The 23810-nt window shown below is 43.5% G+C and overlaps 1 protein-coding gene across 2 annotated transcripts in view; it reads left to right on the top strand.

The window, feature by feature from the left end:
* TRPM3 (transient receptor potential cation channel subfamily M member 3) overlaps window positions 1–23810 on the top strand; it is a 514687-nt gene that overhangs the window by 397404 nt on the left and 93473 nt on the right. For both annotated transcript variants that reach the window (XM_075597955.1, XM_075597963.1), the window contains exons 13-16: window positions 15679–15819; window positions 17243–17272; window positions 20383–20672; window positions 22205–22433. In XM_075597955.1, coding sequence (XP_075454070.1) covers window positions 15679–15819; window positions 17243–17272; window positions 20383–20672; window positions 22205–22433 — 690 coding nt within the window. The remainder of the gene's footprint in view (window positions 1–15678; window positions 15820–17242; window positions 17273–20382; window positions 20673–22204; window positions 22434–23810) is intronic.

Here is a 23810-nt window from a genome sequence, read left to right as displayed (position 1 = left end):
CTCAGTTTCGGTGCGGGGTCTGCAAAATTCCCCTCACGCCTTACAGGGGGTTGTCCCATGCAGCCCGGTCCGTAGACCACAGGTCGCCCTGTGGAGTCTGTCCGACGGCGCAGTGGCTTGAGTTAGGAGTCTCTTAGAGGTAGGGGTCCCTACCTAGGGCCTTCCCTACAACATTACCCCTAGTAGGGATCGGGCCTAACTAGGACCTAAGGGTAAAGTTCTGGCCTAGTCCAGGGGCTTACATGTCCTCTTCCCTTGCTACCCCCGTCAAGACTGAACACATATCCTTCCTCCTAGAGGATTCTGGGACTTGTAGTCCCGCAGTCCTGTATCTGTGGAGCCACCTAAGATGGCCACCGCAACTTACACAGCGTATGCGCAACGCATTATACTGCGCATGCGCGAGAACCAAGATGACGACCCCCGCACTTTGGATCCGCCGCGGAGCTCCGGTGGCTCCGATCAACCCCGCAGCCTCCCTCCCCGCACCGGAGGTAAGAGGGGAGCTCGGCTACACATGCTTTTGTCAGGACTCTCAAATCTCACTGACAAGATTGCATGGAACCTCGAAAAACTGCTATACAGAACAGCAGTCCAGTTACTGTATGATTACTTCATGTGGTGATATTAAAGTCTGCATTTTACTGAAATGTCCTTTTGAAGTCTACCTGCATTTCAAAAAGCCCTTCTTTTTTTTTTAAAATAATATAGCATTTAGCTAAACTCAGGTGAAAATCTGATACACAAAGCATTCAAATAGTAACTTAGGAGCTGTATTGGGTTTGCAAAAAAAATTCCTTATACAGATGTAGCGCCCGATATTTTTAATACAATCACGTTAAGAGTTTCCAAATCGCGTGCGTATTTGTTAACCAGTGGCTCAATTTGTTTATATCGAGCGATTTCAGTGAATACGGTAAGACTCGCGTTAGTGAAATCACGCGATAGCGAGTTTAGAATAACGGCCGCAACATCTGTATCGTAGGTTTTAATACCAATTACTGGGGGCAACATAAGAACTATGACGAAATGATGTGTGTATATTGTAACTCCTGCCGTCTATACAAGGCATCCCAATGTTAAAGCTCCATATTACATTCATGAAATACAACACTTAATTCCTGTTAAGTGTAATATAATTTTATTGGGTCTTTCTGCAAATGCTAAAAATAACACGTAAAATATTGATGTACAATATTGATTGAAATACACTTAACACTTTTGTTCAACTTATATTTTTCTCCATTGCTATAGGAGGCAATGCAGTTACTGTATTAACATTATCTTCGTTCAAATTGTGCACTAAATCAACAGTGCTGAATGTTTTTTATAATTTGCTAAAGCTGTATTATTGAATATTGATCTATTTTAGTTAGAGCTGTTGTTTTAATAAGAAATCAAGTCACCTGCTGCAAGTTGCCGTTTTTATCGGTAATTTCCCCAGAAATTAGGCAAAATGACATCTTCAAATCAATTTGCACAGGATAACAAAAAAGTAATTGAATGTGTATTTCCATGGATACTGTCTTAGATCTGAAGTCTTATGTTGATATATATTGATCATCTTCCTCCTAGTGAATGTTGATGCACAATGTTTTGCCATAACATCAATTAGAAGCAGTATAGAGGAGCAACGTGTTCAAATTGAAGCTCAGTGCAGTTAAGAATTGTGATAGAAAAGTTGTAAAAATTGACTCCCAATCTAGACTATTTAGTAAAAGGGACATTTTTCACCAATACTGTACCTTGAAAACTTAGTGTGAAAAACTCTTTGGCCTATTCAATAAAGGGTGAAAATAATGGCAAAGCTTCATCATTAATACAGTATCAGCGGGAAAAAAAGTTTGCTGGTAGTATATTGAATGTCTAAATGAGTAATTTTACCCAAATAAACATACAATTCAATAAACTCAGAGGACCGGCAGGATCAGAGGCTATCAAAAACAGGCTTATTTGTTATCTATATCATGACCACATATAGATAACCAAGTAGACCATAAGGTCTCCCTGCACTAGGTGAATACGTGTATGAAACCACACATACTACTTTAAGTACATTATGTATTAACCCCTATTAGCTACAGTGGCCATGAAAGCATGCACAATCCATGCCTTCAAAAGCAACATGGCCATTTAATAGTCTTAAGAGCTTTACATTAGCCTAACCACCCACCCACTGCATGCCAAAGAGGTTAGTAAGGTATTACAATGCAAGGGTTTCAACTATTCCCTAACAACCACCCATAAGGCAGCAAAAGTTATGTACTCCCAAATCATAGTTACATAGTAGACCAGGTTGACAAAAGACATACAGTACGTCCATCAAGTTCAACCTATGCTAAATTTAGATAATTAAATCAAATCGGGAAGAAGGCTTTCCATGTATTCATGGCCTGCCACAGTCCTGTTTCTCAGACAAAGCCTGGCCACAGCGGCAATATGAAGGGCTACTGTACATATATACTTGCCAGCCTTTATATCCTCTGTGGATGTTAATAGTTTATTTGTATTGAATGTATACATATTTTCTTACAAACTTCCATGCGTTGACCCGGCAAACATATATATATATATATATATATATATATATATATATATATATATATATATATATATATATATATATACAGTGCTTGACAAATCACCCAAAAATCTACTCGCCGAACCAAAAAATCTACTCGCCACCTAGTCCCGCCCCAACCCCGCCTCTAGTCCCGCCCCCAACCCTGCCTCTAATTCCGCCCCCAGCCCCACATTTAAAAAAAACTATAAATGAAATAAATTGAATAAATTCCTAGTAAGAACATTCGTTTTTGACATAAGTTTATTTATTGTATTACATTATACTACACTTAGTCCGTGTGTGTGTGTGTGTGTGTGTGTGTGTGTGTGTGTGTGTGTGTGTGTGCGTGCGTGCGTGCGTGCGTGTGTGTGTATAAATGTCGAATCTAGAAAAAAAGCCAGATGGGAATACTAGTTTCCTGCACCCCTTAACTAGTGCCTGGATGCCCCCGCTTCACAATATTTAAAGCAGCAATCCCGCCTGGGATCTTACCTGATCCGCAGACCCTCAATGTCCAGGTACCTCATTCCCGCAATGTTATACATTGGAGGGATGTGTTCCCTACCTGTCTTCTGGGTTAGAGGGGGTTCCGATGTCTTCTGTGTGAAGCTTGAGTCAGATCTGGAAGAAAGCAGTATAAGTTATTTCGGTGTAGTATAGGGCAGTTAAGATATACAGGGTAAATAAAATATCCAGATCCAGATTGTGAGACAGAGAGAGGGTGAGACAGAGAGAGGGTGAGACAGAGAGAGGGTGAGACACAGAGAGGGTGAGACACAGAGAGGGTGAGACAGAGAGAGGGTGAGACAGAGAGAGGGTGAGACAGAGAGAGGGTGAGACAGGGAGAGGGTGAGACAGGGAGAGGGTGAGACAGGGAGAGGGTGAGACAGGGAGAGGGTGAGACAGGGAGAGGGTGAGACAGGGAGAGGGTGAGACAGGGAGAGGGTGAGACAGGGAGAGGGTGGGACAGGGAGCGGGTGAGAGAGACGGAGAGAGAGGGTGAGAGAGATGGAGAGAGAGGGTGAGAGAGACGGAGAGAGGGTGAGAGAGACGGGAGAGAGGGTGAGAGAGACGGGAGAGAGGGTGAGAGAGACGGGAGAGAGGGTGAGAGAGACGGGAGAGAGGGTGAGAGACGGAGAGAGGGTGACTGTGGGAGGATCGGTTGACTGGGTGGGGTGATTGGGGGTGTGGGGTGACTGACTGTGTGATTGGGTGGGGTGACGGGGTGTCTGACTGGGTGGGGATTACTGACTGACTGGGTTGGGTGACTTGACTATTGGGTGGGTGGATGACTGGGTGGGTGACTTTGGGTGGGTGACTGGGTGGGTGGGTGTTTGGGTGGGTGACTGACTGGGTTACTGACTGGGTGGGTGACTGACTGACTGGGTGGGTGACTGGGTTGACTGACTGACTGGGTGACTGACTGACTGGGTGGGTGGGTTTGACTGACTGACTGGGTGGGTGGGTGACTGGGTGGGTGGGGTAGACTGACTGACTGGGTGGGTTTGGGTGACTGACTGACTGACTGGGTGGGTGGGTGACTGACTGGGTGGGTGACTGACTGGGTGGGTGACTGACTTGACTGGGTGGGTGGGTGGGTGACTGACTGACTGGGTGGGTGGGTGACTGACTGACTGGGTGTGTGACTGACTGGGTGGGTGACTGACTGGGTGGGTGGATGACTGGGTGGGTGACTGACTGACTGACTGAGTGGGTGACTGACTGACTGGGTGGGTGGGTGACTGGGTGGGTGACTGGGTGACTGGGTTTGACACTTGACTGGGTGGGTGACTGGGTGGGCGGGTGACTGGGTCGGTGACTGGGTGGGTGACTGACTGCCTGTGAGCATTTAGCCCCCCCCCTGCCTGTCTCTCTCCTCTCCCCCCCTGTCTCTCTCCTCTCCCCCCCCCCCAGTCTCTCTCTCAGTCCTCTCCCTACTCCAGCCTCTCTCTCTCTCTGCTCTCTCCCCAGTCCAGCCTGTCTTCCCCTTGCATCTCTGTTCCCCCCCCCCACCTCCGTTCACCCCCCCCCCAACCTCTGTTCACCCCCCCCCCCAACCTCTGTTCACCGCCCCCCTTACCTCCGTTCACCCCCCCTGCACATCGACCGCCCCGCGGGACCTAAATGGGAGGCCGCAGCAAGAGCGGAGCGAGGCGCCTACTGCAGGGGGGAATAGATCTGGGACCCGGCAGCCCGACATGGCGCTGGCGCTGGTGGCGCCGGGTTCGGTCCACCGCAGCCTCCCGCTCCAGCTCTGCAGTGGGTAGTGTGAGTTCCCGTCCCGTCCCCGTCCCGGTACCTGCTCGGGCCCGGCCGACTTCAGCCTCCCGGAATAGCGGCCCCAGCTCTGCAGGGGATGGTGTGAGTGTACGTGAGCGTCCCCCCTTCCCCCGGTACCTGATCAGACCCGGCACACCGCAGCCTCCCGCGGAATTGCAACCCCAGCTCACTAACACACACACACACACTACACGGAATGGAACGAACACACACACACACACACTACAAGGAACGGAACGAACACACACTATAAGGAATGGAACGACCACACACACACACACACACACACACACACTACAAGAAACGGAGCCGGGAGTCCCACTCACCAGAGGTATGTGGATATCTGGGGCCTGCGGGCGACATCGAGGTCTGCGGGTCACATTGGGGGGCCTGCGGGGAACATCGGGGGGCCTGCGGGGGCATTGGGGGGGAAATTGAGTATGTGGGGGCATGCGGGGGACATCCTCCCCAATGGGAAACGTGTCCGGACGGGGACGCGCTGGATCCAGCAGCTAACTTTGCTAGCGCACGTGCCCCCACCCCACTGGCTGCATCCATGGGGACGGAAGTCAGAGCCCCTGGCAGCAAGCGGGGATCGGGGGCAGGGGAGGGGGGAGAGAGAGGCTGACCCAGAGCTGCTAGCCGGCCCTCTTCCCCGCGTCAGAGTAATCAGAGAGAGGAATTATTTATTTATTAAAAAAATTAAAAAATTGGAAATTTTGGCGCGAGCAGGGGAATTAATAGAACTGCAGCACGGCTCGCCACGGGCGAGTGGTTATTATTATTTGTCGAGCACTGTATACATATATATATATTTTTTACGTTTAGCCCTTTGGGTGACCTTTGGACGTAGCTACTGCATCATGGGGTCTGGCACTCACTTCAAGGTACTCCAAGGTAGCTACCTCATAATAACCCTGCTTGTTTTCCTGAGGAGCGCAGAACTCGATTTGTCACTTAGTGGAATGGAAGGATGAGAACGTCTCCTCTTCCCTTTTGTCATTAGTGACGCAGAAAACTTGATTGCGAGTGCCAGAGGGGCCATATACATGTACATATACACAGTATATGTACAGGGTTGTATAGCCTTCTAAAGTCGGGGAAAGATCCACGACTTTAACACTTACCGGAAATAAAATAAAGAGAATGTATAGAATTGACTGTGCTTTCTGTGTGAGACAGCAGTCAAGCTCCCTCTTGTGGATGTATCACTATACTGTATGTTCATTAATAACAATGCAATCACTTGTATTAAAACAAAACATTTTGGAATAACATCTCTCCACCTTCCTGTTTGCCCCTCCTACATTTCCTTGAACCCCCTGAATATCCCTGCTGCCTGAGATTGAACAACATAGCTGGACCTAAAATTCCAGTCTGGAGATGTCCCTGCCCTAGCTTGTCACGGAGAGGCAAGAAAGGGATTCTGGGAGAAAACCATATCAGTAGTAGGGGTTGATCCACTGAAAGCTGTCATTTTTGTGCTAATAACAATCGTTACCGAAATTGGGAATGGACGTTATTTTTCTTCATTTTACAGGTATCCTCAAAGCTAGTGAGATGCATTTCTTCTTTCTAATGAAACTTAAATATTAATTTTTATTGTTGAGGCATGTATAGATAGACATTATTGTACACCCATAGTTAAAACAGTCATTATTACTTTATATACCATATTAGTTCACACAACCATATCACTTTAATCACTAAAAACAATACTGCAGTTTATGATGTTTCTGACATTTATATGATCCAATATCTATATATATCTATATATACAGTATCTATAATACTGAGTTAAGTTATGGTGAGTAAAAAAAGTGACAAAAACCCTCCACAGCAAAGCAAATATGCAAATGTAAATACAACTGTATGCTCATCTGCATGTCTTAGGCAGGTCTGCAACCCCGCCTTTCCCCATTATCACCCAGCACACAGCACTTCCACTGCAGCAAGGGATTCTGGGAAATGACATGCAAATGAGCACACAGTGCAACTTTTTGCTTCAAAAAAACATTTTTAACATGGTTCCCTATAGGCTTAAGCTTGCTGCATGGTCACAGCTTTGAGCACAGCCAGGGTTAAGGTGCATACCCAGAAAACCACCCACAGACAGCTGTTTCGACCTTAATGGGTCTTATCAGTGTGGGGTTGATTAACTGGGTATGCAAAGAAGCTAAAGGATGGGCCAACCATAATACTGAGTTAAGTTATGGTGAGTAAAAAAAGTGACAAAAACCCTCCACAGCAAAGCAAATATGCAAATGTAAATACAACTGTATGCTCATCTGCATGTCTTAGGCAGGTCTCCAGCCTATAGGGAACCATGTTAAAAATGGTTTTTGAAGCAAAAAGTGGCACTGTGTGCTCATTTGCATGTCATTTCCCAGAATCCCTTGCTGCAGTGGAAGTGCTGTGTGCTGGGTGATAATGGGGAAAGGCAGGGTTGCAGACCTGCCTAAGACATGCAGATGAGCATACAGTTGTATTTACATTTATATATATCTCTATATATATATATATACTGTATGATCCAATATATATATATATATATATATATATATATATATATATATATATATATATATATATACATATATATAGAAAGGAGAGAGGAGAGAGCGCACGCCCCATAGTATAAAACCGTAAATTTATTGAGGGGAAGGGGGGAGGGGAGTAAAAAATGCACTCACAAGGGTACAAGTATTAAAAGCATATCGTGAGTCGGAAGATCGCGACTCCTGTGTATTCGTGATTTGCTGTTTAATGCTGTTTGATACCATCTTAAGTGTAAGCCTCCATTTTTATTGTGGTATAATATATATCTTTTGCTGTCTACACTATTTGGTCCTTTTTTCTTCTTTTCTTGGATATTGGTTGTTGGTAATTGCTGCACCACCCACAGGGACCATCCACCCCTTTAAATTGGATGACTGCCCTTTCTTTGCTACCTTCATGTGAGTAGCCATTTGTGAGTTGGTCATATCACATTTCTGATTCATCACGCGGCGTCAAGATGCCATGACAATGCGGCGCCGCATGATGTCGTGACATCACGTAGGCTCTCATTGTCATGGCAACGGGCATCACGTGAAGCTGTTAAGTTACATGGTGTTCCCTTTGGCATTGCAACGTGGCACCATTTGACGCTGCGCAGCCATATTGCCTGTAGTTGCAGGGGGAGATGCTAGGAGACATTGCCTTTGCTTCTGCCACCGGCCCAGTGTTTCCACAACCCGGAGGTTTAGGACGTAAACCCGGAGCCTGGAGATACATGGCCAAAACCCGTAGTCTCCGGATAAACCCGGAGTGGTGGCAATCCTGCATTTTTGTCTGCTTACTACCATGCAGCTCAATTTGTGCAGCTGATCTCTTTGCATGCAGATCCTACAGTAAACTTAAAAGGTGGGTTGAAATCGTACACCTTGTTAAAGTGCATTGTGCATGAAACGCGTTGGTGCTATTTTTACCTCTTTTGTGGTCACATGATCCAATAAATAGATTTTTTATGGGAGTCCCCTGTTGATCATTGTTTTTCTATTTGCTGAATACTGATGGTGCTACGCAGTTCCACTACTCTCTACTAGCAGTTCTGAACAAGAAAGTTATTTGCAAGCCATCAAATCAGAATGGAATAAATTCATCAAAGCATTATACCTACTTTTCACTCTTAGTACAGAATCAGAATTTACCACTGAGAAATAAATGTCTACTTCGTATCGTATCAGTCATACGGTAAATGTAACTTTAGTTGCATGTTCTGACTTTTATAGGTGTAAATTAATTAATGAATAGCCAAAGTTGAAAGCTATATATTGCCATCAGTGGAAATATCCCAGCTGTACTTAAACAAGCTTACTGAATTCCGCCAAAAGAACCATTTGCATATCCAGAAAGGTGAAGCATACCATTATGAAGTCCTAAAATGTTCTACAGTTTGTTCATCCATATAGTACAGTACACTCTCTGCCATTCTGATGTCAAGAAACGCACCCCTGATCCACCCACACAGATATCAGTGCCATCTCTTCTCTCACACTCAACAAGAAGTAATACAATGCATTATAGGCTAAAGCAGTAAAATTCAGGGCATTATTGAAAACCCTGCTCTCTGATTGGTTAAAATTCCGGGCATTATCCAATCAGTAATGCCCGGAATTTAAGCAGCTTGCAATGTACTTTTTAATGTGTTTATTTCCAGCCAATCAGCTTTCAAAACTGCTGAGCCAGGGCAGGGGATTCGTCTGATTTAAGTAACAGCTCTGTGACAGGGCAGGGGATTGGTCAGGACGTATCAGCCATGGGTTGACTCCTCCCCCTCCCGAGCTGACTGAGATTTTCTGAGCAGATTCAGTTGAATTGGGGGGAGAAGTAAAGCAAAGAAGTAAGTGGCTGTCTGCAGTGTCGTTGTGGCTGCAGTTTGTGTGTGAGAGTGTCAGTAGTGTGTGTGTGTGTGTGTGTGTGTGTGTGTGTGTGTGTGTGTGTGTGTGTGTGTGTGTGTGTGTGTGTGTGTGTGTGTGTGTGTGTGTGTGTGTGTGTGTGTGTGTGTGTGTGTGTGTGTGTGTGTGTAGAGCTCCAGTGTGTGTGTCAGTGTCAGCAGCAGTGTTTATGGGTGTAGCATGTGTGTGTAGCAGCGGTGTGTGTGTGTGTGTGTAGAGGTGGTGTGTTGTGTGTAGAGGTGCTGTGTATAGAGGTGCAGTGTTGTGTGTGTGTATGTATGTTGTGTGTGTAGAGGTGCTGTGTTGTGTATAGAGGTGCAGTGTTGTGTGGGGTGTGTGTAGAGGTGCTGTGTTGTGTGTGTGTGTGGGGTGTGTGTAGAGGTGCTGTGTTGTGTGTAGAGGTGGGGGGGGAGAGTGCAAAGTTTAGTAAGTGGCTGCATTTTTTATTGTGGCTGCAGTGTGTGTGTGTGTTGTGTTGTGTTGTGCTGTTGTATGTGTAGCAGCAGTTGGTGTGTGTGTAGAGCTGATGTGTGTGTGTATAGAGCCCCAGTGTGTGTGTGTGTGTGTGTGTGTGTGTGTGTGTGTGTGTGTGTGTGTGTGTGTGTGTGTGTGTGTGTGTGTAGAGCTGTTGTGTGTGTGTGTGTGTGTGTGTGTGTGTGTGTGTGTGTGTGTGTGTGTGTGTGTGTGTGTGTGTGTGTGTCAGCAGCAGTGTTTATGGGTGTAGCATGTGTGTGTAGCAGCAGAGTTTGTGTGTGTAGAGCTGCTTTGTTGTGTGTGTGTGTGTGTGTGTGTGTGTGTGTGTGTGTGTGTGTGTGTGTGTGTGTGTGTGTGTGTGTGTGTGTGTGTGTGTGTAGAGCTGCTGTGTTGTGTGTGTGTGTAGAGGTGCTGTGTTGTGAGTGTAGAGGAGGTGCTGTGTTGTGTGTCTAGAGCTCGTGTGTGTGTGTGTGTGTGTGTGTGTGTGTGTGTGTGTGTGTGTGTGTGTGTGTGTGTGTGTGTGTGTGTGTGTGTGTGTGTGTGTGTGTGTGTGTGTGTGTGTGTGTGTGTGTGTAGAGCTCCAGTGTGTGTGTCAGTGTCAGCAGCAGTGTTTATGGGTGTAGCATGTGTGTGTAGCAGCGGTGTGTATGTGTGTGTGTGTGTGTGTGTGTGTAGAGGTGGTGTGTTGTGTATAGAGGTGCAGTGTTGTGTGTGTATGTATGTTGTGTGTGTAGAGGTGCTGTGTTGTGTATAGAGGTGCAGTGTTGTGTGGGGTGTGTGTAGAGGTGCTGTGTTGTGTGTGTGTGTGTGGGGTGTGTGTAGAGGTGCTGTGTTGTGTGTAGAGGTGGGGGGGAGAGTGCAAAGTTTAGTAAGTGGCTGCATTTTTTATTGTGGCTGCAGTGTGTGTGTGTTGTGTTGTGTTGTGCTGTTGTATGTGTAGCAGCAGTTGGTGTGTGTGTAGAGCTGATGTGTGTGTGTGTGTATAGAGCCCGTGTGTGTGTGTGTGTGTGTGTGTGTGTGTGTGTGTGTGTGTGTGTGTGTGTGTGTGTGTGTGTGTGTGTGTGTGTGTGTGTGTGTGTGTGTGTGTAGAGCTGTTGTGTGTGTTGAGCTGTTGTGTGTGTGTGTGTGTGTGTCAGCAGCAGTGTTTATGGGTGTAGCATGTGTGTGTAGCAGCAGAGTTTGTGTGTGTAGAGCTGCTTTGTTGTGTGTGTGTGTGTGTGTGTGTGTGTGTGTGTGTGTGTGTGTGTGTGTGTGTGTGTGTGTGTGTGTGTGTGTGTGTGTGTGTGTGTGTGTGTGTGTGTGTGTGTGTGTGTGTGTAGAGCAGCTGTGTGTGTGTGTGTGTGTGTGTGTGTGTGTGTGTGTGTGTGTGTGTGTGTGTGTGTGTGTGTGTGTGTGTGTGTGTACACAGAGGGGGCAGCAGCGTGTGGATATAGATAACTGCAGTGTAAGAGTATATAGAGGTGGTTTCATGTATTTACCATTTTATTTTAATAAAAAAATCTATTTAACTATACAAAAGTGTCTATTATTTATGAAATAAGCCTACATTTAGCCTATAATAGTAATAATCCCCTCAGAACAGGGCATTACTGGCCAATAATGCCCTGGCTGGGTTAAAGTGTCTTCAACTCTTCCAGCCAGGGCATTATTGGCCAGTAATGCCTTGTTCTTCAGTGATTACTACTTAAATAAAACCGAGCCTTAGGCACAGACCTGTGTCTGTGTGTAGTGCCACTAGCTACTGTACACACACTATCAGTGTATAGTGCCATCAGGTTGTACTCTGCACTATAAACTGACAGAGCATAACCTGACGGCACTATGCACTAACACTTTCAGGTTATGCTCTGCGTCAGTGTATACAGGTATTCATTTGAATTTGTCCCTTATCATGGACCTTTGACAATGACACTGGTAAATTCTGGCACCAACTCCCGGTCAAGTTGGCCATCCCTGCTCTAGGGTCCTTAACCCCTTAACTACTAGTAGTCCCTGGCAGGGGGCTACAATCTCCTCTAACGAAAATGTGATGTTTCCCCCCAAGATCCTACAAATATACAATGGGTAACATTGGGACAGTTAACTGTATACATCCTAGACACATAATATAACAAGACATAACATTTCTTTCAATATACATGCTGGTAGTATCATTACTATAAACATCCTGGCATAGTACTTAGCATATCGTCATCAACACTGTGCATACTTATTTGGCAAATATTTTACCACACACCATATACTGTACATTCTGGGTATGTAGCAGATACCTCACTGGGTAAAACACACATTTTCTTTAAGCCTATACTTAGGGTATCTTTCTAAAACAATTTATGGTAAATAGAAAGGAGCACACGATCCAACAGGAGCAAAGAGAGGACCCAATGCAAAAAAAATATAAACTTTATTCTGTCATAACCTTAAAATCCAACGCGTTTCAACACACACACACACACACACACACACACACTACTGACACTCTCACACACAAACTTCAGCCACAACGACACTGCAGACAGCCACTTACTTCTTTGGTTTACTTCTCCCCCCAATTCAACTGAACAGCTCAACACACACAACAGCTCTACACACACACACACACACACACACACACACATTCTTTGTTATATACTGTAACAGATACAAAAAAATAGTAATACGCCACTTATACTCTTCCAGGATCACTAGTACAATCTCTGGCATTGCATACAGTACATAGGTACAATTACCCTTTAAATCAATATTGTTTTCTGACAAGCATAATAGGTACAACAGACCAGTGTAGTACAATACTTCGGTATATAATGTGAGTAATACTAGAATACTCTGCTGCTGACATCATAGATACAAAGGAAAGTAAAAATGTGTACTGTATCTATACTCATAGCACTTCTATGAGACATTACTATGGCATAACTCTAGCAATGTAGCCATCAATAGATACACTATTGCAACACTTGAACCATAGACAGTTGTGAGTACACAGTACTGTATATAGAATTTTCTTCATTACAACACATCTTCTTTCGGATCTAATATACAGGTATACGCAGGGGCAGTGCAATGCTAGGGGTTAACGGTGAAAAATTACGGCAATGGCCAGGTAACATAATCCTTACACTAAGGCACGGCACTGATATCTGTATCAGGGCGGCTTATACTAGTAATAATGGTCAGGATCAGGTTTTCTATGCACTTCTCCTTTGCCATCAGGCACCTCCACATGGTGGACCCTTTTAAACCCAGTGTTATCCTCGTTCTCTACCCGGTCCTTATATATGCTGTGGCCTAAAAGCCAAATTTGCATTAATTATGCCACCCGGTCTTCTCTGGTAGTAATGGTGACATGGCAATGAGCTGCGGCCCTGAACGGCAGTGTTGTGGGATCTAATCCTGTTGGGTCTGACACCCGCTCCATCACAAGGGCCTTTAGGTTGATTGGTCTTAAGGATATATTTTCAGATGTGGGACTCATTTAAATATACTTAATATAGCTACTAGGATATCTCTCAGCACTGGTGCATCTCCCTGATTTATTTGGAGGGAGGTTTGAGGGGACATACAGTATATAGAACTGGAGATATTATTAGGTTTGGAAATCGTCCACGTCCACCACGCAAAAACCCTATTTCAGGGTCTGGCGGAAAATTGCACGTTCACGTCATTTCGCTTGTAAAGCAATTACAAACTTGTGCCGTATGTAATTTTTCTACCAAATGATATATATCTTACTGAATACAGTTTTTACACAAATTTCATACCGCACGGTAGGAACATGCCAACAGTTTCGATGTTGCAGTGATAACATCGAAGCTACCTGAATAGGTCCCATAGTTACTCTATGTTTCTTCCCCTGGCAGCTTTCACTTCTACAATAGGGAGATACTTAGACCGTTTTAGGATTGTAGCTCTCACTGATACGCTGGTGTGTTACTTGTAATTTCGTCCTTTAGTAATGTTAGATTGACAATCTGTTGCATAGCTTCTTCAATACCTGGTATCTGGTGAACCCTGGTTGGGGGGCAGACTATTCTCAGGGATCAGTATCCCTTTGCTGTGTACAATATTCTTCCTTTATTCTTATCAGACTGGGCGTTTACTGAGGACCTGTAGGTGGGAGAACACTTGATCTTCAGAGATCAGTATCCCATGTACCTATTGGATTGGGACCTTTCGGTGGGCCCGATCCAACTATGCTCTAGTGTTACTATTCTGAGATCTCTCTGCTGAGCACTTTCCTGCTCCTCTTGTTCATTACTATGGTCTCTATCTGTAAAGGACTTCTTCCCTACGGAAAACAATAGGCTCCCAGTCTCGCTTTCAGGTGTCTCTGGCACAGCCACGGAGCTCACCGCTTAGTCTACAGCCTAAGTCAACGTTAGGATCAGCCGGAGACGTGGAACTCTGACCGGGTTCCCTTTCCATAGATTCCCCGCTGCCATAGAAAATCATGGTAAACGGGGCGGCGACCAATCACAGCGTGGATGCTGTATGGAAACCAGTCGGAAATCGGGCTCGACTGCATTGGCCAATCAGGGCTGGTGGGGAGGATGCAAGTTAAAGGGCTTGTGGGCAATTTGAATGGACCAATGGGAGCAGTGCCTTCCAGGGGGAGCTCAGTAATGGCTTCCCCGGCTGGCAGGATATCCCCTGCTGTGCTCGGCACGTGATGTCTGGGGGAATGGCCAAATGCTCCGCTTTATGGGCAGAGCCCCCCCCCGGTCTGATTTCTGCCACTGACCACTCTCCTCCCCTTTCAGTTCCAGCAATAGCCAGTTCTCCAGGCATGTAGGCTGCACAAAGGGTTTCTGAGGACCACATGTCCAGAAACCATGGCTATTCTTTATAGTGTGCACAATCACATTTTTATACTTGGGTACAGTTTACAACACACAGGAATAAAGAATTACAGTTATAGGGCATGCAAGGGGCTACCGGACATAATGCAATGTGATAGCTCGGCCAAATGAGCCCCAGGAAAACATGGGGCCAGGGACCAGGCTTAACGTAATTATGCTGGTCCCTGGGCCCCATTCCATCAAAATCCTTACTATACTTTACCCTATTTACATAACTTAGGCCCTCTCCAACTGCTACTCCCCAGCATCCTGATTGTTGAACACTGTGGGGGTTGTGGGGGGGTTACTTTATAAATCCTCCCATCTCCCCTTGGAGACATCACTGATCCCAAGAGCTACGAGGGAGTGGCTATCCTTTCTGTAAGCATTCAGGTCATCATATGATGGAGAGGGAAGTAACTCTGTGTGGCATCACTTAACCCCTTTTCTAGTAGTCCCTAGCAGGGGAGCTACATGTACATAACGGTATAAGATTGTAGCACATCATGTCAACATTTTGGTCTCATTTGAAACTCCCAGGAGAAGACCAACGCAATCTTAGGAGGTTATTCATTAAACTGCAATAGTGCCGATCAGGGGCTCTATCATACACAATCTCCCATTGAAGTGAGAGTTCCATGGAATAGTGTCCTATTAGGCACTCTCTTGGATTAGTGAGTAATCCTCTGTCTAGCGAGGTGTAGATACTGTATGACGATATCATAGTAAATTTAAAAAAAAAAAACTTTGTCTAATCTAAGGGCTTTTGTTCCATGGCAGATTTTTCTTTTCTCGCGTGAATTATTACCAGTTTTGAAGTTGATAACATCTGTTATGTTCATCAATTGCTGCACCTTCTTATTTAATTTATGTCTTCTTTCCAAGCGAGAATATCCAGGTTTCGGTTGGATCTATTTTAAGCTGAATTACCTAGCATAATACATTTCATTTGTTTCCATACATTTCAATTCATTTCTTTTCATTATAGTCTAACACGTTGATTAGTGTATTTTCTATACATTGGTGTGCCCCTCCTTTTTTCCCTTTTATTTGATCTTTGTTTGTGTGTGTGCCTTTTTCTTAGGGAAACCTGCCTCCGGATTACAGGATAAGCCTAATTGACATTGGTCTTGTTATTGAATACCTGATGGGAGGAGCATATCGCTGCAACTACACACGGAAACGATTTCGAACTTTGTATCATAATTTGTTTGGGCCAAAACGGGTAAGAAAACCATTTTGATTCCACTTACACATTAACCCCAATAGACAATGGATGTTTTTTTTTTTATTTAGTCTCCCCTCTTGTGTTCCACTTACATAATTATCGCATTCACTTTTAAAAGTGGCGCCTGAAAGCACAACACAGCTGATTTTTAGTGGGATTTAGACAACTTTAATAAAGGGGAAAGAAAATCTAATTTATGAGGAGAGGCTAGCTAAATTAGATTTGTATACATTGGAAAAGAGGCGTCTAGGAGGGGATATGATAACTATATACAAATATATTTGGGGTCAATACAAGGAGCTTGCAAAATAACCATTCATCCCAAGGACAATATAAACAACAAGGTCCATCCCTTAAGGTTGAAGGAAAGGAGATTTCACAGCAACAAAGGAAAGGGTTATTTACAGTAAGGGCAGTTACAATGTGGAATTTCTTACCCATGGAGACTGTGATGGCAGATACAATAGATATGTTTAAAAAAAGGTTGGAAATCTTTTTTTAGAAAGGAAAGGTATGCAGGGATATACCAAATAAGTAAACATGGGAAGGATGTTGATCCAGAGATAAATCTGACTACCATTATTTGGAGTCAGGGAGGAATTTATTTTTCCCCTTATGAGACATAATTGGATGAGGTTTCCCTGGGGGTTTTTTTGTGTGCCTCCCTCTGGATCAAAATAGTGTAAATATAAATACAAGATAGTATTCCTGCTTGTGCAGCCAACACAACCTGGATTAACAAATTCCTCAAAGTGCAGGTCTCCTCTAGGACAGAGGTACAAAGTAGAGCTCTACTCACAAGTTCACAATGCAATTCTTCATTTATTCTAACATCCAAGAACAGAGGAGAAACAAAGTTTCGGGCACCTGATGAAAGGTCCATATGGGACCTAAAACGTTATTTCTCCTCTGTTCTTGGAATTGCATTTTTTGTCTTTGTAGATCTGCATAAATTATTAATAAGTAATACAGCTCAACCCCGTTGTAACGCGATCCGCGATCCGTGAATCTGCTTATGACGCGATGCAAGCATAACTCCTAATTTTCGTATTTATGAATACTTTACAACACGATTATTGGTATCTTAAATACTTTATTGTACAATGCATACAATCGTTATTTGTAACGTGATCCGCTTATAACGCGATGTGATTCTTTGGACCCCAAGCACAGCGTTATAAGGGGGTTGAGCTGTATTAGTATTGGAACACGACAATAATGTGTGATAAATGAAAACTGACCCACTTGTCAAAATATGATGTCTAAAGCTTAGACTCAGCTAGTTTGTACATTGGCAGCTTGCAATCTGTATATATTTTTTACATTTCCTTTGATGGTAATAGGAATCAAACTGTTTCATTTTATGCAATTTCAGTATGCAAAGATTATTTCTGTTGTTTCTTCTTTTTTCCTTAAACAGCCAAAAGCATTGAAGCTACTAGGCATGGAGGTAAGTGAATTATATGTGGTGTTATTCTCTAACTTTTAGGGCTCCGTATAGTAACTTTGACAAACCCATGGTTTGCCATCACCATTGTGCGGTCCGCAGCACCGGAGGATTAATGCTGCCGGGGGTCCCATTCGGAAGCATGGACCCCCGCAGCCCGATCATAACAGACACTGTCCCGGGCTCTGCATACCTTTGCTTGTTCTTCTGCGCGCGCCAGGGACAGTAAGTCTTGCTACATCTGTATGCAAAACCAACGGGTGTTAGTGATCTCATTAGCATGGGCTTAACGCAGTGTTAAGTTAGCACTGCCTTGTGTTAGCCTCAAATAACATGGTGTCTTACCCAAAGGCGGCGGTACTCCCATCAAGACCCTGAATAGGTGTTTAATTAAAGTTAAAAAAAAAGTACTATAGACGACAGGAGAGGAAAAGAAGCCTGTAACTAACAATATGATGGTTAAATCATACCTTACAGTGGTCGTACACTTATCCAGACCCTGTCAAAAAAACTATTTCAGAGTCTGGATGTGAGTAACACCAAGTTTAGCTGTGACCTAACCCAGCGGTGCGCAAAGTGAGGGGCGCGACCCCCAGGGGGGGCGGGAGATTTTGCTGGGGGGGGCAAGGGCAGTTGCCGATGTCCCGCGCTCTTCCCCCAGGCATTTAAATTAAATGCCGGGGGATCGCGTGAGGCCCTGCAACTGTTTACTTACCGGGATTCAGCCGGCTGTGTTGCATCGCCATGGCAACGCGGCATCTAATGACGCCGCGGCACCATGTAAAGTTACGTCATACGCGTTAAATGACGCCGCGGGTCACGTGACGTGATGTCACATGAACCCGCAGCGTGATCTGACGCGGATGAAGGCAGGCAGGGGGCGCGAGAGACGGGGGGAGATAGACAGGGGGGCGCAACACTAAAAGTTTGCGCTCCCCTGACCTAACTAACGTAACGGTAAATCCCTACGTTATCTATAACAGAGCTCTGCGGGTATGCGTTATTAGCGAAACACCTCTTTTGCATATCATTAGTATGAACGTTCCTCATAGTAATTTAAGGACTCGTTACGGCTGAAAATGGTGCTTAATGCAATGTTACTGAGCTTTGAAGATCCCCGTTGGCACTTAGAGACGTTAACTGGAGTTAATGTCTTGTTGAGTCATTAACAGAGCTCGGTGGATCTACTCCATAGAGCCGCTGTGGGAAAAATGAAGAGGGTCATGTGATGCCGGTATTACTGGGATACTTCAAACCAGCAGCATGTGATCCTCTTCATCCTTCACATTGTCGCACTATTCAGCCCGCTGTGAAGCGGCTTCCCTGTGCTACAGAAAATCTGAGTTTCCTTTGAATGGAGATGAACTGTAATACAGCTCAGGAAAGTGGTTTCACAGCATAGTGTACAGTGTTGAACAGGAGTTTAAGAGAAAACAGAGGGAGAAACACCAGCAATATCACTGCAGTGAAGAGAGGGGGGGGGAGAAGCCCTGTTCACACCATGGGAAGGGGGAGAAGCCCTGTTCACACCATGGGAGGGGGGAGAAGCCCTGCTCACACCATGGGAAGGGGGAGAAGCCCTGCTCACACCATGGCTGTCAGAAAGCAGAACACTATCCTCCTGTAAGAGAGGTAGTCATGGGAAAGAAGCAATAGAACAAGTTACCATTAAAGGGAAACATAGCAGCACATATAAGAGAAGATTGAGGATATATGCCACATTATGTTCTCCTTCCTCTTATGCCTCTCTTCTCTTTCAATGTGATATATAATATATGGAATGGGAGAAATAAATAGACTGAATTGAACAACTGTGTTATCAATGGGGAATGGGGGATACTGGGGTAACCATAGAAGATACAAGGACAGTCAGTGAATACCATATTACTGTAAGTGCCAAGAGGGATCTCCAATGCTGTTTTATGTTGTAATGAAATAGTTAATCCCTGTAGCACTGTTGGTGCTTCACTTACCTACACTGAATAGGCTAACTCAGCCACTACATTGTAAGCATAGCAGTATAGCAACAATATTTGATTACAGTATTTAAAAATATTTAATTAGGCCTCCACATTGCCAGTTTGGATAGTTTTAATACATTTCCTTGAATATAGTTTTAAAATGTTGATCAGCATATATGGAACCCCCGGCATAGGGATTACCTAATGCAGTGGTTTCCAACATTTTTTTGGTTAAGGAACCCTATGTGAAATTCTATGGAACCCCAACTCTCTCTACAAGCGCGTCTGAGATCAGATACATTGTAAGGAACCCCAACCCTCTCTAATAGCGCATCTGAGATCAGATGCATTGTAAGGAACCCCAAACCTCTCTAATAGCGTGTCTGAGATCAGATACATTGTAAGGAACCCAACCCTCTCTAATAACGCGTCTGAGATCAGATAAATTGTAAGGAACCCCAAACCTCTCTAATAGCACCTCTGAGATCAGATGTATTGTAGGGAACCCCAACACTCTCTAAAAGCACGTCTGAGATCAGATGTATTGTAAGGAACCCCAACCCTCACTAATAGCGCGTCTGAGATCAGATACATTGTAAGGAACCCCAACCCCCTCTAATAGCACGTCTGATATCAGAGTAGTTGGTGAAAAAAATTCAATAAATAATATTACAAATATATATAAAATATATATATATATACAACAAAATGATCCTGAAATGTCCAAGGTGACATGTCAAAATACCTCTAGAGAGATAGGGGTATTTACAGAACAGCATCAAGGAAGACTGCTAAATTGTTGAAGAGAATTGAAATTCATAATAAACATTAAGAAAATATCCTTTATATATATAAAAACAATAACAATTATTATAAAGCAGAAGTATCCGTATTTAAATACCATTGGCAGCAAGGCAGGCAATGCTTCACACAAAAGTCATTGCAAACACATACTGTAGCTAATAATATGAAATGTGCACATAAATGCCATACAGCATCATTGTATACGGTTCGGAAATGCTACCTTAAACAGAGTCGCTTCTTAATCATTTTAATTTTACGTCATTGTGACAAGGAGGGGATATAACACAAATTGGCACGTAAATCTGAGTGCTGATCCAGACATCTGAAAGTGATTTTCCCCTGTAACAGGACGACATCCCAATGCGGAGGGGAAGGAACACAACGAAGAAGAGAGAAGAGGAGGTGGACATAGACTTAGATGACCCAGAAATTAATCATTTCCATTTCCCCTTCCATGAGCTCATGGTGTGGGCTGTGCTGATGAAGCGACAGAAGATGGCTCTGTTCTTCTGGCAGCATGGAGAGGAAGCGATGGCCAAGGCCCTGGTTGCCTGTAAATTATGCAAAGCTATGGCTCACGAGGCGTCGGAGAATGACATGGTGGATGACATATCACAGGAGCTGAATCACAACTCCAGGTGAATATGTTGTTTTATAGCAGTACCCACTTTGATTTGAGGGCAGGCTACAACTTTTCTAAAATTGCTAACCAAAAATATTCCTCTACATCAGTGGAGTGATGGAAAATAAATGATAGAGAGACAATAAATTATAGAGAGGCCCTTTTTTGTGCGTTCTAGAAAAATTGAAGATGGCCATCTAACTATTCCTGCTCCCCCCCTCCCCTCCCCCCCGCCACACACACACAAAAACTTGCAGTGTATGTCAGGTGTTTGGCTTTACGCTCCAGTTTATCTTTGAAAATTAAAATTGTCCCATCCATTAAGATTGAATAAAATTGCTCTTTATTCGCAAGACCCTGTGAGTGACCACTCATTAAGGGCTATAGCTACTAATAGGTGCTATGCCTTCAGACACCTTGTGAATGGGTCATAAGGTGTCCTATTGGGGTGAAAGAAGTCTTATGGCATAGCACCACTTAGTCAATATGGGCCTAAATAAATATATAATGTAGAAAATGGAAGTAGGCACACGGTCTTATGCAAAGAGTATTTAATGTGCCACCAATTTTGTGGCACATTAAATACTCTTTGCATCAACAGCAAGCATTTTTAATTTTTTTTAATTTTTTATTTTTAATTTTTAAATTTTTTATTTTTAATTTTTTATTTTTAATTTTTAAATTTTTAATTTTTAAAATTTTTAATTTTAATAAGCGAGATTTTTAACCTATCCCATGCCATGATGTCTACCATGGAATAAAGGACTTTTATACCGGTATCTAGCCCCCTCATTGCTGCATTGCTGTGCTCCGTTTTCTTCCGTGAGGATATCCTGTTGTTTACTCTTTGCATCAGACCGTGTGCCTGCTTCCATTTTCTTCACTGTTCTTCTCTGGAACGTCTGGACCTCCCTGGACCCAATGCACCGGCAAATAAGTACCCCCCTCCAGCACCATATTGCAGTGTGCATGTACTTCCCTCTATGCCTAAATGAATATATAACCTACTACAATGTTGAACAACATTTGACATACTGTACTACTATCCTCAAACAGCTTTTCCTTTCGATAGAAACAATATAAACTAGTGAGAATCTGCAAAGCCATGTCTGTAATGTTTGATTATTTTTTTTCTTAACTGCCTTCAGTTTCTTCTAATACAAAATAATAGCCAACTAGAACAAATAACTGATGGTAGAGGCATGATTAGAGGCAGACAAAGTAACAAAGATAGGATTAACCTCCCTAAACAAAAAAACATTGAGTTTTTTTTTTATTGTAGCTGACCTGTTTCCTAGTCAGAATCTCAAACATATTGTTGAATTTGCCATTAAACTGGTATGGAGACTGCACAGCTGCTGGGGAACCATCTAAAGAAACAGCACAACACAGGGCATGGGCATTAATACTGTATCTAGCTTGCTTGCTATAGCTACTTCAAAATGTGTTCTCAAACGCATCGTGCAGCACTGTGGTAAATGCCATCCAAAATATAATATTAAGTAATGAAATTCAACAAACAACTACAGTATGAACTTTATGTTCCAGGGAATTTGCACAGCTGGCAGTGGAGTTATTGGACCAGTCATACAAGCAGGATGAGCAGCTGGCAATGAAACTGCTGACCTATGAGCTGAAGAACTGGAGCAACGCCACGTGCCTGCAGCTTGCAGTAGCAGCCAAGCATCGAGACTTCATCGCTCACACATGCAGCCAAATGCTCCTGACCGATATGTGGATGGGCAGGCTGCGGATGCGCAAAAATTCAGGTCTTAAGGTTAGCTTTAACTTACATGACCTCAATTAAGTTTTTGTATTATGTTGGGGAATATAACTAGCACTGGTGGGAAAAAAAGATGTGCAGTAATGTATTTGTATTTGTTTGAGGAAAATGTGAGTGTGCATACATTGGACATATTAAACCCACCCGTGTTTTAGTCTGATTTGGACGCAATCTTACTTGTATTATCAGTGAATATACCCAATATACCCAACACATCCTAATCTGCCCACAATCATTTGATTTGAAGGATATGTTCATTCTATTTTTTTTTTTTCAAACAAATCCTTCAAAGTGCAGGTCTCCTCTAAGACAGAGATACAAAGTAGAGCTCTACTCACAAGTTCATAATGCAATTCTTCATTTATTGTGACAGCCAAGAACAGAGGAGGAACAACGTTTCAGGTTCCATATGGACTTGATGAAAAGTCTATTTTTTCCCCATCATTTATAAATACCACCATAGTTTAGTGTAATATATTTTCCGCCATTTAATCACATTCTCTGAGAATCTAATCTAATAAAACAAAAGAAAACGCAGCATTTCATTTTTCTATTCGCTTTTCCCAAAGTGCTGTGTGGTACCGTACAATGAAGCCCAGGCTCATCAATTGTACTGTAGATGAAGAAGAAAAGACACAATTCCTATATTACAATACAAGTGTAGGTAGGAACGCTATATTAAGTGAACAAGTCCTTGTATAAGTGTCTTGTGTTTAGAAAAGAGCTTACATAAGGATGATGTCAGACGCACTTACCAGAATTCCCTCCTACTGTCTCTGTATGTTCTCCCTACCTACCAATTAGATTGTAAGCTCCTCGGAGCAGGGACTCCTCTTCCTTAATGTTACTTCTATGTCTGAAGCACTTATTCTCATGACCTGTTATTTATATTATTTGTTATTTATATGAATAAAGACATACAATACAATATAATGTCTGTCAAGAGTCCCATTTCTTGTGAATTTTTTATACACGTAGTCCCGCTGCCGTAGTCAAAAAGTAGGAATTTCCAGGTCCCTCATGGTGAATTGTGGCAAAAGATAGAGATGTCCTCTGGTAGAGATGTCCTCTGGCGTGTAGACCAAGTGGGAGAATATGAGAACCAAAAAGAGAAAAAAAGAACAAAACTGTGGTGTGACACTGTAATGGAACAATCATACAATATCCTATAAATATATCCGACCAGCACTCACATGGGCTTATGGATTGGAAGAATATTGTGTCTACAGGAATCCGATAGAATAGTGATTTGTCTGTAAAGTAAAATGAAGATAGAGCTACAGTACATCCTGGATCTATTTCTGTCTTTTATATGCTTGATCGTTGTTTATTTTTATTATTATTTTCCATAAATATCTTTCTATTCAAAGG

This window comes from Ascaphus truei, chromosome 1 (genome assembly GCF_040206685.1).
Source record: "Ascaphus truei isolate aAscTru1 chromosome 1, aAscTru1.hap1, whole genome shotgun sequence".
Taxonomy (NCBI): domain Eukaryota; kingdom Metazoa; phylum Chordata; class Amphibia; order Anura; family Ascaphidae; genus Ascaphus; species Ascaphus truei.
The sequence above is the reverse complement of the archived record's forward strand: the minus strand, read 5'-3'. Positions and strand labels throughout refer to the sequence as shown.